Source organism: Hipposideros armiger, unplaced genomic scaffold (assembly GCF_001890085.2).
Source record: "Hipposideros armiger isolate ML-2016 unplaced genomic scaffold, ASM189008v1 scaffold_420, whole genome shotgun sequence".
In the NCBI taxonomy this organism is placed as follows: Eukaryota; Metazoa; Chordata; class Mammalia; order Chiroptera; family Hipposideridae; genus Hipposideros; species Hipposideros armiger.
The window spans coordinates 78,552-92,346 of record NW_017731770.1 but is presented as its reverse complement, the minus strand read 5'-3'; the positions used below and the strand labels follow the sequence as shown (position 1 = coordinate 92,346).

The 13,795-nt window shown below is 34.8% G+C and overlaps 1 protein-coding gene across 1 annotated transcript in view; it reads right to left on the bottom strand.

Annotated features, from left to right (window-relative positions):
* The window catches only part of CEP135 (centrosomal protein 135), a 68,395-nt gene that overhangs the window by 47,431 nt on the left and 7,169 nt on the right, over window positions 1-13,795 (bottom strand). Inside the window, exons 3-7 of the mRNA XM_019664354.1 lie at window positions 12,163-12,291; window positions 10,773-10,988; window positions 8,182-8,247; window positions 6,093-6,231; window positions 3,064-3,284 (exon numbers count right to left, since the gene is read on the bottom strand). Coding sequence (XP_019519899.1) covers window positions 3,064-3,284; window positions 6,093-6,231; window positions 8,182-8,247; window positions 10,773-10,988; window positions 12,163-12,291 — 771 coding nt within the window. The remainder of the gene's footprint in view (window positions 1-3,063; window positions 3,285-6,092; window positions 6,232-8,181; window positions 8,248-10,772; window positions 10,989-12,162; window positions 12,292-13,795) is intronic.

The following is a 13,795-nucleotide window of genomic DNA, read 5'->3' as shown; positions in this document are numbered from 1 at the left end:
GCTTTCCAGAGGAAGGTCTAGGAGGTGTGCCTGCTCATCCAGTGTAACTGTAACAGCCTAGTACATTCCTCTGTGTTTTCGTGACTGAATCTAAGATCAATGTCCCAGGCACATCAATCTCCAACTGTCCCAGCTTCAAACTAATGTGAGGTCTATTTTGGTAATACAGATATCTGTAAGGTACCCTTCACCTGCCACTTGGAAATAAGTTATCCTCTTGGTTAAATAAGCAAAGATCAAGGCATAATGGTTGAGATTATCTATCTGGACACCTTAAAGGATAAAATGTCTTATAGGACAAAAGCAGATTAGGGTTTGAGGACTTAATCAAGGCTTAAATAAGTATAAAAGAAAATCTGTAAACTAACCATACCTAAACAAAAGTATCTTACAGAAAGAAGGTGGTCTGCATAGATTTCAGGAAAGGAGACCTCAAAGAATAAGAATCTGACAGTCTACTTTCATTACTGTCTAGGTCTCAGCTTAAAAGTCACTTTTTCTAAGGAGTCCTTCCAGATTCTCCAATCTAATTTATATCTCCCTCTATATACTCTCATAGCGTTCTGAATCTTTCTCATGTTGTTCCTTAATACTTATTATAAATGAGGTGATAGATGCTTATATGATTATGTGTTTAATGTATGTCTTTACCACTAAAACGTAAGCTCTGTGAGGGACACTGCAAGTTACCTGGTCTTATTCCCCACATCTTCAGTGCCTATCATCATACCTGGTAAAATGTATGAATTCCCTAACATTTACTGACTGGCCTTAAGCAAGAACTCTAGCTCTATTCTAAATGTATCTTGTATGTAGATATTTATATTTGTGTTAATATATAATTGTTAGTAATTCCCTTTTACCACTGCATTGTTCCCAACACATAGACACATGAGCTCATGCATACACATGGACAGTGCTAAAGGTTAAGAGGATAAGAACTATGTCTTTATCTCATATCCTCAATGCCTCATTCATAGGAGGTACTCAGTACATATCTGTTAAACTGAACCTGACTTTCGAACTAAACCTGATGTGCTTTGAGCCAGCAAATACTAATAAAATGAAATAATTTACTAGGAACTAGGTGTTACATTGGACCCTCATGCAAGTTATCTCATACAATCTTCACAAGAGCTTGTAGTTATTTTCCTCACTTTGCAAATGAGGAAACTGGAGTGCCATGAATTTAGGTAACTTGTGCAAAGTCTTAAAGCCAGTTCTTGGAGTTAGAACTTTTATCAGGCCTCCAACTCCAAAGCACTTTCCACTACACTATACTCCAACTCACAGTTGGAACCATGGTGAGTACAAAGTGAAAGGAGACAGTGCCCTCCCCAGACAATAGGGAATCAATCAGTGTATTACTGACTAAGATCACTGATATTTAAAATGTCAATACTTTTTTCTGAATTATTGCAATCCCAAGATCTGTGCCTAACAGTTTCTGATAAAGCAAAGGCTGAAAACTCACAGCTGTATCAAATCCAGCTTTGCAGTGGTCTTCGTGGTTTGCTAACAAAGTGTTCCTAAGCATGTTTAAAATACCCAATTTTAGGCAGGGATGCACTCTCTAGTTCCCAGCATTCACAACTATCTTATACTCCACCCATTTCACTCTTGCACATACCCACTCTTCCCTACCATGCCTGCAATTCATTACTGGGACTCTAAAATGCTCTGAACACCTTAACTTCTAAACTTTGGAAAATGAATTCTTTACCTATGTCAGGTAACATTAGAACATTTCAAGGAAGTAAATAAGTTGAGGGGGAGAAAATCTTCCCTAATTTTACCAGTACCTAATCAAATTTTCTCATTTGTGAATCCACACCAAGCAATTGAATTGGTGAATACTTAGGTGAAAAACTTTGAGATATTTTTCTACTTTGCTTCATTTAATAAATACTTCAGCACACTAATCAACCATGTTGTGTAAGATTCTCCTACACAACTGTGATCAATTCAGTGATTTTTTTTCCTGAGTCCTAAGTATATATGGAGCTTAAAAAACTACTCAGTGACACATAAATTAACTTAAACCGTATTGTCCCACCAATTCATTCTGTTTCTAATAGATAACACATCATAGTGTTTACAATGACATCTGTAAATCAAATTCAGCCATTAGCCAATGAGGTGAAAAAACAGTCTAATAAGAAAATCACTCAAAAACGTTTGACAATGACAAGGATCTTCAGGAAAAAGATGATCCAATTAGTAAGTTAAGCCAAGTCTGAAATCAGATGTCCTAAGTTTTAATGAATTTACTCTGAACTTCTAATTTTATCTAGTGTGTAAATAATGTTAGGGTCATATAAACCTCAAGGACGTCTAAAACTTCAAAGCTTAAAAAAAAGCTAACTCTAAAGAACTGAAGTGATACTCGTAAAATATTGAAAATAATTAAGACCTAAGATAGAGACACATGACTTTAAATCTCTCATGAATCGTGGTTAACTTTACCTAGTACCCATCTTTAGACTACCAATTGTAAATGTGGGTGTAGTGGACCAATGGGATGATCTGTCCAGCACCAACTTCCACTTTCTCCTTTCTCTTATTGCATGGCCAGCATGGAAGATGTCTGGTCTACACAATATGACCCACCTTTCTAACTAGTCCAATGCTGGAAATGGCATGAAGCCATGTTGCCTGTCATGTGGACAAAGCCACTCTGCTTCGAAAGAGAGAAAGCAGCTGATACTGAAAGTAATGGCTAGAAAGAGAGGAAGTGTCCAGTAACATGAGTTCCTGGCTCCAACTTCTGGAAGCCCACATGCCCCTCCACTTCTTCCATATACATAATGAGCTATTCAATCTTTTCTTAATTTCCAGGACTCAGTATGTTATGCTTTGTTGTTAAGTAGTTTTCCTAATTAATGCAGTGTTCCTATAGTGGATGTAGGTCATAAAAGAAAACAAAAACCAAAATTAAGAAAGGCTTTTTTTAAAAGCAAGTATGAACTAAGTTACATTTAATACAATAATAAACCAGAAAAGTATGTTAAAAAAGATATTCTCCTGCCCTATCAATTACTCTTATAAAGAAAAGATAATTACCTTTTCTAGAGCTTTAAATGTTGGAATTTTCTCACGTGCAGCATTTGTAGAGTAAAATCTTCGCTGTATTATATGTTGGAGTCTTTCTAGCTCTTTCTTATAAAAATCTCGTTCTTCTTCTATACCTTTCAGGAATGTATCTAAACGAGAAGGTGACCTGTCTCGACGTTTTATTCCATGTTCTAGCCTCATCCTCTCAACTTCCAAAGTAAGTTCTCTTTCTGCAAATTAAAGTAAATAAACCTTCAAACACTGTTACACTTAAAACATATAAGTATCCAAATAAATTCCATCAATAACCTTTAGAATGAAAGCTTTGAAAAATCATTAATTGTCTGGTATATTACCTATAACTGCTAGATATCAATGAGGTAAATATTGAGAGGAAAAGAGAAAAATAACAAAATCAAAAATTAAATTAAAAGTTTAAATAAATTCCAGTAAGTCAAAGTCCTGCTGCTTTTGTCTTATCACAAGGATGGGTAGTATTTAGTACTACAGAATGAAGCAATACACTACAACATGATACTTTCTGGTGACCCGAAAATGCACTATAAGAAAACTTATCTACAATTAACCATAATATACATGATTTTAACATTAAGCTTGAATTAAATACAGTATATACACAAAGAGATCAAAACAACTCATGTTTCTTCAAATAAGCACAATTAACTTTTACCATAGAAATTACCTTTTCATGAGTCAAGTGACCTAATACTAGTGATTTCATATAGTTTAATCTAATTTAACTGATACTTGTTACAACTCTGAGGCATGAAATGATTTTCAAGACCTATTCTGATTCACTCCCATCTCTCCTTTCATTTGTTCAACAGATACTTACTGATGCTAGCATTTACAATGAGCCCAGCATTAGCTAAGGATACAAGTATGAACAACATAGCTAAGGTAAAACAATTATTCCAACTTCAGTAGAACAAAAGTTACAAAAGAACAGTGTGCAACGCAATCTGAATTGCACTGGGTGAATTGGCAAATTCATCCTGAGAAGGGGTGACCAGAAAGTCTGAAGAAACGAGGAGAGTGGGAAGGAATGGGTGTGTTAAACAAATTGAGTGAAGTGTCCACTGCCTTTAGCAGAATGGTATTGAGTGATGACCTTAACAGAAGCAGTTTTGTTGTTAAGATGGGGACAGAAGCCAGCTGGAGTGGACTGAGAAGCTAAAGGGTAGTTAGTGGGTGATCAAGCAGAAACACCGTGTGGATGACTTTTCAAGATGTTAAAGTTATGAAGAAGAGGAAAGAATGGCTGGGGAGGAATGGGTCAAAGATTTTGTTTTAGAATAAGAGAAGGGTAAGCATTGTGAATGCCAGCAGGAAAAAAACAGTACAAAGACTTAAGTTAAGGAAAGAGATAATACGTTAAGTTTTATAAAATTTGAGAGGACAGAACCAGGGAACAGATGGAAGCAGTGGCCTTTCATAAGAGAGACATGCCTCTGCTGCAAAAGGAGGGAAGTTAAAGATGGGCAGGTTTAAGATCTGGGGAGAGGAAACTAATGGAATGCCTCCCTGGGAGCTTCTATTCTCTTAGGTAAATTGGAGTTAAGATCATCCACTTGAAATGTGGGGTGGCATGAGAGTCACAGGCTTGCTAAGAATGGAAACCATTTGAAAGGTTCCCTGCAGAGTGGGAGATCAAGCAGTAAGAAATACAGAGTAAGATGTCCATACATCATTGAGGGTGCTGCTGAGGTTTGGGACCGCCTAATTTACAGTGCTATCCATGTGCTGGTGCACAACAAGCAGTGCTTAGCTGCTTGTTTGTAAATGTGTAGAAGGTAAATGTTTTGGTTGATCTATGGGTTTTTGGCATGGGTATGCATTTGAAACACAGAGAAACAAGAGAGTTTCAGATATCTGAAAGATTATGCTGAAACAATAGGCCATAGCTAGCTATGAAAGGAAGTAAGTTGCAAACTTTAATACATAGGTCTAAGCACCTTTAATATATTAACCCATTTAATCCTCGCAACAACCTTTTGTGTAGGTGCCATCATTAACCTCATAGATAAGGAAACTAAGGAAGAGAGAGGCTAAGTAACATGCTCAAGTCATACAACTAGTAAAGGGAGAAGGGGTCAAACAGATTATCCACATGGATGATGAAGAGCATACGATATAGCATAGCCACGTCTTAATATAGCACACTGGCTTTCTTTCACTTCCTAGGACACAGGGAGTCTGACGTTTCAGACTTCTAAACTTGTCATTCCGTGCCTGGAAAACTGCTCACAAATCTTCATCTGGCTGGTGTCTTGTCACTGAGCCCTTCCCTCAGTACATCTCTAGCACATCACCCCATTTTAATACCTCTTATCTTCTAAAATTAATCTAGTTCATTTATGTGCAATTAGTTTGTCTCTATCTAGAACAAAGGCCCCTTAAGGGCAGGGACCTTATGTATCTTGTTTACCATCATATACCCTGCACCCAAAACAGAGCCCAGAACATAATAGCTCATAAACATTTGTCAAATGAAGGAATAAATGGATGGGTGGATGAATTCTTCCCTGTTCCTTAAAAACCTCATTTAGGATTGGTACCTGGCAGAGAGCCTATTTCAAGTGTGTGTGTGTGTGTGTGTGTGTGTGTGTGTATGCGCACGTGCGCATGCATGTGTGTACGTGTGTGCACGTGCATACATGTGTGCACGTGTGCGCGTGCATGTGTGCATGCGTGTGTGCATGTGTGTGCATGTGTACATTCAGGTGATACAATGGCATTTCCTTACAAAGATTCTGTTCTGCAATTTTTCACTTCCTCCTAGTCTTAATTAATTCTATTAATCAGTCTGCCTCAAAGAATATACTTCTATTAGAAGATATTCAAGCAGGGTTCTGTCAAAAATAAAAAGAATTTTATAAAATGCTTGAGAGGGAGATTTTCTATTGTATCTACAATGCAATTTCTGTTTTACAGCAAGTACTCACAAACATAATTCCTAATATAATAAATACATCAAGAGGAAATCACAATCACTTTTTAAGTTATCAATATTTTACCTGTAATTGCAAAACTTTCAATTTTTTTGGTAAGTCTTTGCTTTTCTTGTTCAAGCTGATGAACAACAGTTTCCAGGTCTGATTTCATAAGGAGTTCATCACTCAGTCTCTCTTTTTCTTTATGGCACAAGTTTAATTCCTGCAAATTTTAATACTATAATTAAGATTTCGAATGACTTTATAAAATACTATAGCACTTAAAATAGATATTTTTGTAAGTATGTTTATTTAAGAGTGATTCACATACACAGAGAAACTTTTAGTTAGTCAAATACATGGTTTCAACTGAAGTTAATTATTAATTATGGCTAAAAGCACCAAAAAAACCCAAATGTCAACAGTGCTCGTTTCTGAATAGTGTAATTATTAGATTTTATTTTTTTAAATTTGTTTCACACCTTGTCCTATTTTTTTAAATGAATATGTACTTGTGCAATAAAAATCTTTTAAAGTTTTATTTTTAAAAGAGAGCAGAAGAAAGACATAGTACTCTAAGACGACCATAGGTATCTATAACTAGGTTGGTTATTCTCTCAGCCTCACTGCACAACAGGTATAAGACCAGTACCTGGACACTGAGGAGTCACTGCTGAGAATGAATCTGCGACGTGAAGCACTCTGACAATGTCCAGCACATGGCAAGTGCTTTACCAAATGTTAGCTATAGATATCAGTAGTATTTATCTAAGAATACATGAAATACTGCACTAATGGAAAAAATACAACAGGTCAGAAAGTAACTACAGCAACATCTTACTCTTAGCCAACACTGGTAAAAACCTTGGTCGCGGTTCTGAGACAAACATGTTGAATCACAACTGTATATGGTGTGCATACAAATAGCAAATAAACAACAAAAATCTCTGCCCTTCTGGAGCTTACGTTGTGTTTTACAATATAAAAACATCATCAAACATGTCGATGTTTGTCTACTTTGTTTATTGACCTCATGGGAGAATTTTACAATATCTAGGAAACTCAGGAGTGGCCAACATTTAGCAGGTTTGGCTAATTCAAATATTCATTATTTAATTGAATTGAATACCTTCAGTTGAATAAAAAGGAAACCATTGTGATGTGTTATCCATAGTGAGCATGTAAAAATCAACAAATATTTGAGCATCTGCTATGTGCCAGCATATCACAATGGGTTCATTTTTTAATTTGCTTTATGCCACTAGAACACTGCTGATTTGATTGTATAGAGACTTAATGAGAAAACTTGGAAATTAGTGTCTTTGTTTCCCATCTTAGCAGAAACTCATCCAATTGAACAGACTATTAAAAAAACCCTCAATAATCTTTTGGGTGCCCACCCAGGAGTGTCTACCTGTAAGCAAACATTCTGCCAGTTACAGACTATAGGACTATATACTATGCCTAGAAGTGTTTGCTGGGATGATTACCAGTTTTCTCGATTGAAGACTACCAGAACAAAGAGTATGACGAGGAAAATGATTTGTACACCAAACAAAGCTATTGAAAGAGGACTGAGTGCTTTTAACAAAAGTCAACAACTTTATCAAGTAGTTATCAATTTCTAGTTTTAAAATTTGTTGACAATCATGTAGTTAAAAGAATATAAAATTCCTAACAAGTTTTCCAAATTTGAATTTAACTTGCCATCTACTGTATAAAAAGAAAGGAATTGTAAAAATATAAATGAAACTAAATGTATCCATACAATGGAATATTATTCAGTTATAAAAAGGAAGTACTGGATACATGCTACAATGAGCATGAATCTTGAAAATATTTTGCTAAACAAAAGAAGCCAGACACAAAAGTCCGCATACTGTATGTTTATATAAACTGTCCAGGATAGGCAAATCTATGGGTACAGAAAGTAGATTAGTAGTTGTCAAGAGCTGAGGAGAGGAAAATGGGGAGTGGCTACTAATGGGTATGAGGTTTCTTTCTGGAGTGAGGAAAATGTTATTAGATAGTAGTGATGGCTGCAATACCAAAACCACTAAATTACACACTTCGAAGAGTGAAAATTATATGTCAATTAAAAAATATATATGTAAAATAAAGCATAAATTTTTCTTACGGAAAGTTCTGGCAATTCAGTATGACATCTACTTACCAGTTGAAGTTTTGCCATTGTTTCTTCAAGATCCCGCATTTCAGAGAGATTTCTTTTAATCTCTTTCTAGGAATAAAAAGCCTATTAGGTAAACATCTAAAAGTCAAGAATAGTTATCACTAAGTCACACTGCAAATAAGACCAAGTCATTTTTCAAGTTGTTCGCATTCTTTCACCAGTGAGCTCTGAGGCTTTATCCCTAAGCCTCTATTTCAAGGAAGAGGAGGCAAAGTTGAGGTTTCCCTTTAATTTCGTGGTATCATGAATGTTTACAGAGACCTATTTGTAACATCTGAAACTAGAGACTACTCGGAAATCTTTTTTTGCCTGCATACTTGTAGAACTTCCCTTGAACCCTGATTTTTAGAATTCATCTTATGGCGCTGTCATTTCCTGATTTTCCTATCCTAGTTGCATTCTCTCCACCTGCTACTACCAACTTGGGTCCTCTTTAATGCAACTGATAGTGCTGAATGCCAAGATTAAAATACTATGATCTAATGGGAATCTTTTGTGAGCCAAGGTGTCGCTCTTGAGCACTGCCAACAGGACATGAGAAGCGGTGTTCAGTATGTTGTATGCATGAGCACGGAAGATGCAAAAGAAGGGAGAATAGGACAGGGATGAGATACAGGAATATTGCAATAAAACTAAAGCAACAAATGCAGAATTAAAAGTAAACTAATAATGTTCTCCATTTTCAAGATGGTTTTGGCTGTTCTAGGTCCCCTGACATTCCATATGAATTTTAGGATTTTTTTTCCTGTTTCTATAAAAATGCCACTGGGATTTGGGCTAGGATTGCACTGAATCTCTAGATGGCTTTGGGTAGCATGGACATTTTAACAATAAGTCTTCCAATCCATAAACACAGGATGTCTTTCCATTTATTTCTGTCTTCTCTAATTTCTTTCGGCAATGTTTTAGTTTTCAGTGTACATGTCTTTCACCTCCTTGATTAAGTTTATTCCTAAGTAGTTTATTGTTTCTGATGGTATTGTGAAGGGAATTATTTTCTTCATTTCCTTTTTGGATTTTAATTATTAGTGTATCGAAACATACCTGATTTGTGTGAGTTACTTTTGTATCCTGCAACTTTGCTGAATTTGTTCACTAATTCTGGTTTTTTTGTGGAATCTTTAGGGTTTTCTACACATAAGATTCATGTCATTTGGAAACATAATTTTACTTCTTTTTTCCCAGTGTGGATGTCTTTCATTTCCTTCTCTTGCCTAAATGCTCTGGCCAGGACTGCCAGTACTATGTTGAATAGAGTGGTGAGAATGGGCATCCTTGCCTTGTTCTTGATCTTAAAGAAAAAGCTTTCAGTCTTTCACCACTGGGTATGATGTTAGCTGTGGGCTTTTCATATATGGCCTTTATTATGTTGAGGTAGTTTCCGTGTATTCCACTAATTAGTGGACATGACACTGTATAAAATTACCTCAGTGAGGTAGAGTAGTAGTCTTCAAACTATGTTATACCTATTCCTGAGACAACATGAAGACTTTCATGTGAAACTATCATATATATATGATTTTAAGAAAGCAATATCTATATTTTTAATTTTTTATATATAGTCCTTCTTAAAAATTATCTACCTGACAACCTGCTTGTGGTCTAGGTATCATGTGAGTTCTCCTTTCCTACCTTCTCTTTCACAGCTGCCTTTCTCCCACTTTTCAAAAGAAAGGCATACCTCTGATGTCACACTGTCTTAAGATATGAAAAACTTTTGAAGCACCAGACAGAAAGATAATCTGAAACGCTGGGGCTGTCCAAAGCCTTTAACTAAGGCACTATTTTCTCCTTTTATATCATATTAAGAGATGTATTTCCAATAAAATTTTACTTTTGTATTTAATAAGTATTTAATATTTGTGCTATATTTGTCACTTTGATCCACTGATTACTAATAATTGTACTGATAACACTATTCAGAGGAAAATGTTAACACTTTAAACCTTATAGCCCCAGGACATTTTTAAAAATAAAACATTTCAATTCATGTATTTTTTTACTGCACAGACATTTCACAGGATGATCACAAAAAGGTACTCAAACATAAAACATGTTAAAATAGGATAAAATTTTGTGGGGATTTCAAGAAAGGGTCATTTGGATTCTACTGGCTACATTTAAAAGAACGATGTGACAGTTTTATTTTAAGAAATCAATATTTATAATGGATGAAATTACATCCACTTTGCATCTATTTAAACTTGATGATGAAAAATGTGGAAGAACATACATAGCTTTAAAAAATACCTTTAAAGCGTTCATGAGCACAAAACAATAGAGGACAAAGTTCTGAAGGTCACTCACAATGCAGAGAATAAAAGGAAAGAGATGAAAATCTTGAAGGAAAATAGGGCAGTCTGGAAAGCTATCTTAATAACAGGTGTGCTTCAGAAATACACCCAAACAACTAAAACAAGTGCAAGCATTTAGATGGCATAAACACCACTTTAGAAAAACTGGAATTACAAAACAAACAAATAAAAAGTAAAAGACCCAAATCAGCTATCAAAAGGGCTCAAGCTCACTATATTCTACGAAAACTGGATAACACTCCTGCAACCTCGACACACCTTTGCTTCCCCAAGTTCTTTATCAGCAGTCTCCAGCACTTCTTCTTTATGTCTTTCCAGCTGCTGTGCTAATTGGTCTATTTCAGTTAACTCTTGGCAGAGTTTTTCATTTTTGTTACTTAAGTTAACAACTTCAGTAGTTACTGTTTCCTTGGTTTCCATAAGCTCTTGTATATGCTTTTCCAGTTCTTTATTAGCTTGCTGAAGAAAGTCAACCTAAATTGAATTTATAAGTTGTCAGGTGTATGAATTGGAAAATTATCCAAAATATTAAATTTCAAAATAATGTTTCAGAATACTGTATTTTTAAAATACCAAAAATTAAAGCCACAACTACTTTACATTTGCAAACTTATATTGTTTTAATTTGCAAAATTGACAATGTGTGGTTTAATAAAAATACACAGCCATTGGCTTTAGACTTTCAAGCATGGAAGGAAAGACTACATAAGACATTTGCGTGAACATTTTTCCAACACAGAGTTCTAAAAATATGACAAGAATATCACTATGATGATAATATTACTCTAGGTTGTGCTGTCTGATGTAGCAGCCACTAGCATCCACATGTGGCTGAAGGCACTTTAAATGTGGCTATAGTCCAAACTAAAATGTGCTATAAATGTAAAATATACACAGGATTTCACATAGCACAAAAAAATTAAAAGAATGTAAAATATCTCGATGATATTTTACACGTTAATTACATATTGAAATAATATTTTAGATATGTTGAGGTAAATGCATTATTAAAATTAATTTCACCTGTTTGTTTCTACCTTTTTAATCTAGCTATTAGAAAATTTTAAATTACATATGTGGCTCATATAATATTCATATTGGACAGCACTATTCTAGAGCTAATGCTGGTATCTGAGCCTTATCTGTTCTGGTTAAGCCCAGGCAGCACTGACATGCCTGAATTTTTAAAGGTCAAATGCATGGCAGGGAATCCATTATACAGGTAGTTAAAAACTACAAGTTTAACTTTTATATTTAATTTTAAAATAAAGAAAATCATAAAGAATATCCCATCGCACAAAGATAAACTTTGTTAGTATATTTTGGTGAATTTTCTTCCAGTATTTTCACTCTCTGTGTTCATATATACATTTTTAAAAAGCAAATTAAAAATCACATTGTCTACAGCTTATTCTCTTTTAAATATTTGACGTTATGGTGTATATATTTATATATTCTTGTCTCATTAAATATTCTTTGCAAACATGATTTCTCAATAGCTGCACTCTATATCTGAATCCTTTGGCTCTATCAAATTTTTCCCACTGTAAATAATACTTCAGTGAACAGCTGTTACTTTTACAAACCCATGGACCATTATAAACACTTAGGAGTTACAACTTAATGAAATAATTATAAAAATCATTACCTGAATATTTAAGTGAGCAATAAGCTTTTCATTGGTTTTATTTTTGGTCTCCAGAGAGAGGATATCAGGGGAGCGGCCACCATCCAATGCAATGGACAGTCGCTCTATCTCTCGTTCTCTTAGTTCAATCTAAAGATATAAAGTCATGATATTGTTTTTTAAAATCTAGTTTTGAACCAAAGTGATTATAACTGAATAAATATTTATTTAGATATATTCCATTTTTCTTATGTTGCACAATGTGTACAAGAGATTTACATTCACGTATCCACACACATATCAGACTATGAAATACATGTATGTAGAGCAAAATAAACACAGAAAATGTCAACATAAGAATTGTCAACATAGCTTTCATAAGTATTTTTATTGAATAGATTATTCGTATTTTAGTTTTGGGGTATTTTTTTCCTCCTCTAAAATTAAGCAGTGTTTAAATAAAAACAAACTGTTGAGTATTGAAACTGAGTCTGAACTACTTTAGGGTCTAATAGAATAAAAATGTGGAATAAAGGAATGAACTGAAAATACAAAGAAAAAAGAACTGCTACTGGAACTCAACATTAAAAAGATAGGAAGTGGGGGTGAATTTAATTAATTATCTATTATTTGGAAAACAATAGATATAATAAAAAAGATCACTATCAATCATGAATTCATACTTATTCACATGCAAGAATTTGGAAAAACCCACACAGTTTTAAGATTTGTTCCCCACCACACACACACACACACACACACACACACACACACACACACACAAATTGGAAACAAAAACCAAGCATTCAATTCAACAATTATTGAGCACAGTTCTAGGTATACAAAGGTGAATAAAACATGGTCCCTGGCTTTCAGGAACACAGCTTTATAGGGAAAACTAACAAGTAAACCAATAATTGCTTTAATTGCTATATAATATGGTGTTTAATTGTAGAATAAAAGAAATGGTTTATGGCACCAAACTAGTTAAGGGAAAAGTGATTTACTCTCCTCTGTATGTGCATACTTGTGGAAATTAGTGAAAGCCTTTTCAAATAAATATGTTCAAAAAGGTAGTAAATGATGCTATGAAGAGAAAAACGGATGTTTTAGTCAGTGACACAGGAAGATAAACTAACATGGCATGTGTAAGGGAGTAGAAATGGTTCAGTGTGACTAGATGGTAATGTGCAAGGGAACTAATGGTTGGAGGTGAGTCTGAAGAATTAGGGAGGAACTAATTATGATAAACATTGAATACTTTGCTAAGAAGAAAGATTACTTTGAACTAAAGAATAAATGTGATAAGAATAAAACCAGAGGCAGGCAAAGCTACTGTAGGAATGTATGAAAGGTGATTAAGGCCTAAAATAAACCAGTGGGATAGGATAGATCAGAAGAAATAAGTTTAAGGAGAACTTAGGCAGGAGAACTGACAGAACTTGGTGAGTGGTATGTGAAGTGAAGAGAATGAGATCTAGAAAGACTACAGAATGGTGGCTGGGGCAGAGGGTGATGCTATCAACCAAAGCAGAGAATAGAGGAGGGAAAACAGATTTAAGGCAGAAGATGACAAGTTCAGTACTAGGCATATGAGTATGAAGAGCTTTTATCCAACTGGAAACGACCAGTGTTAACTTGGGTATATGGGTCT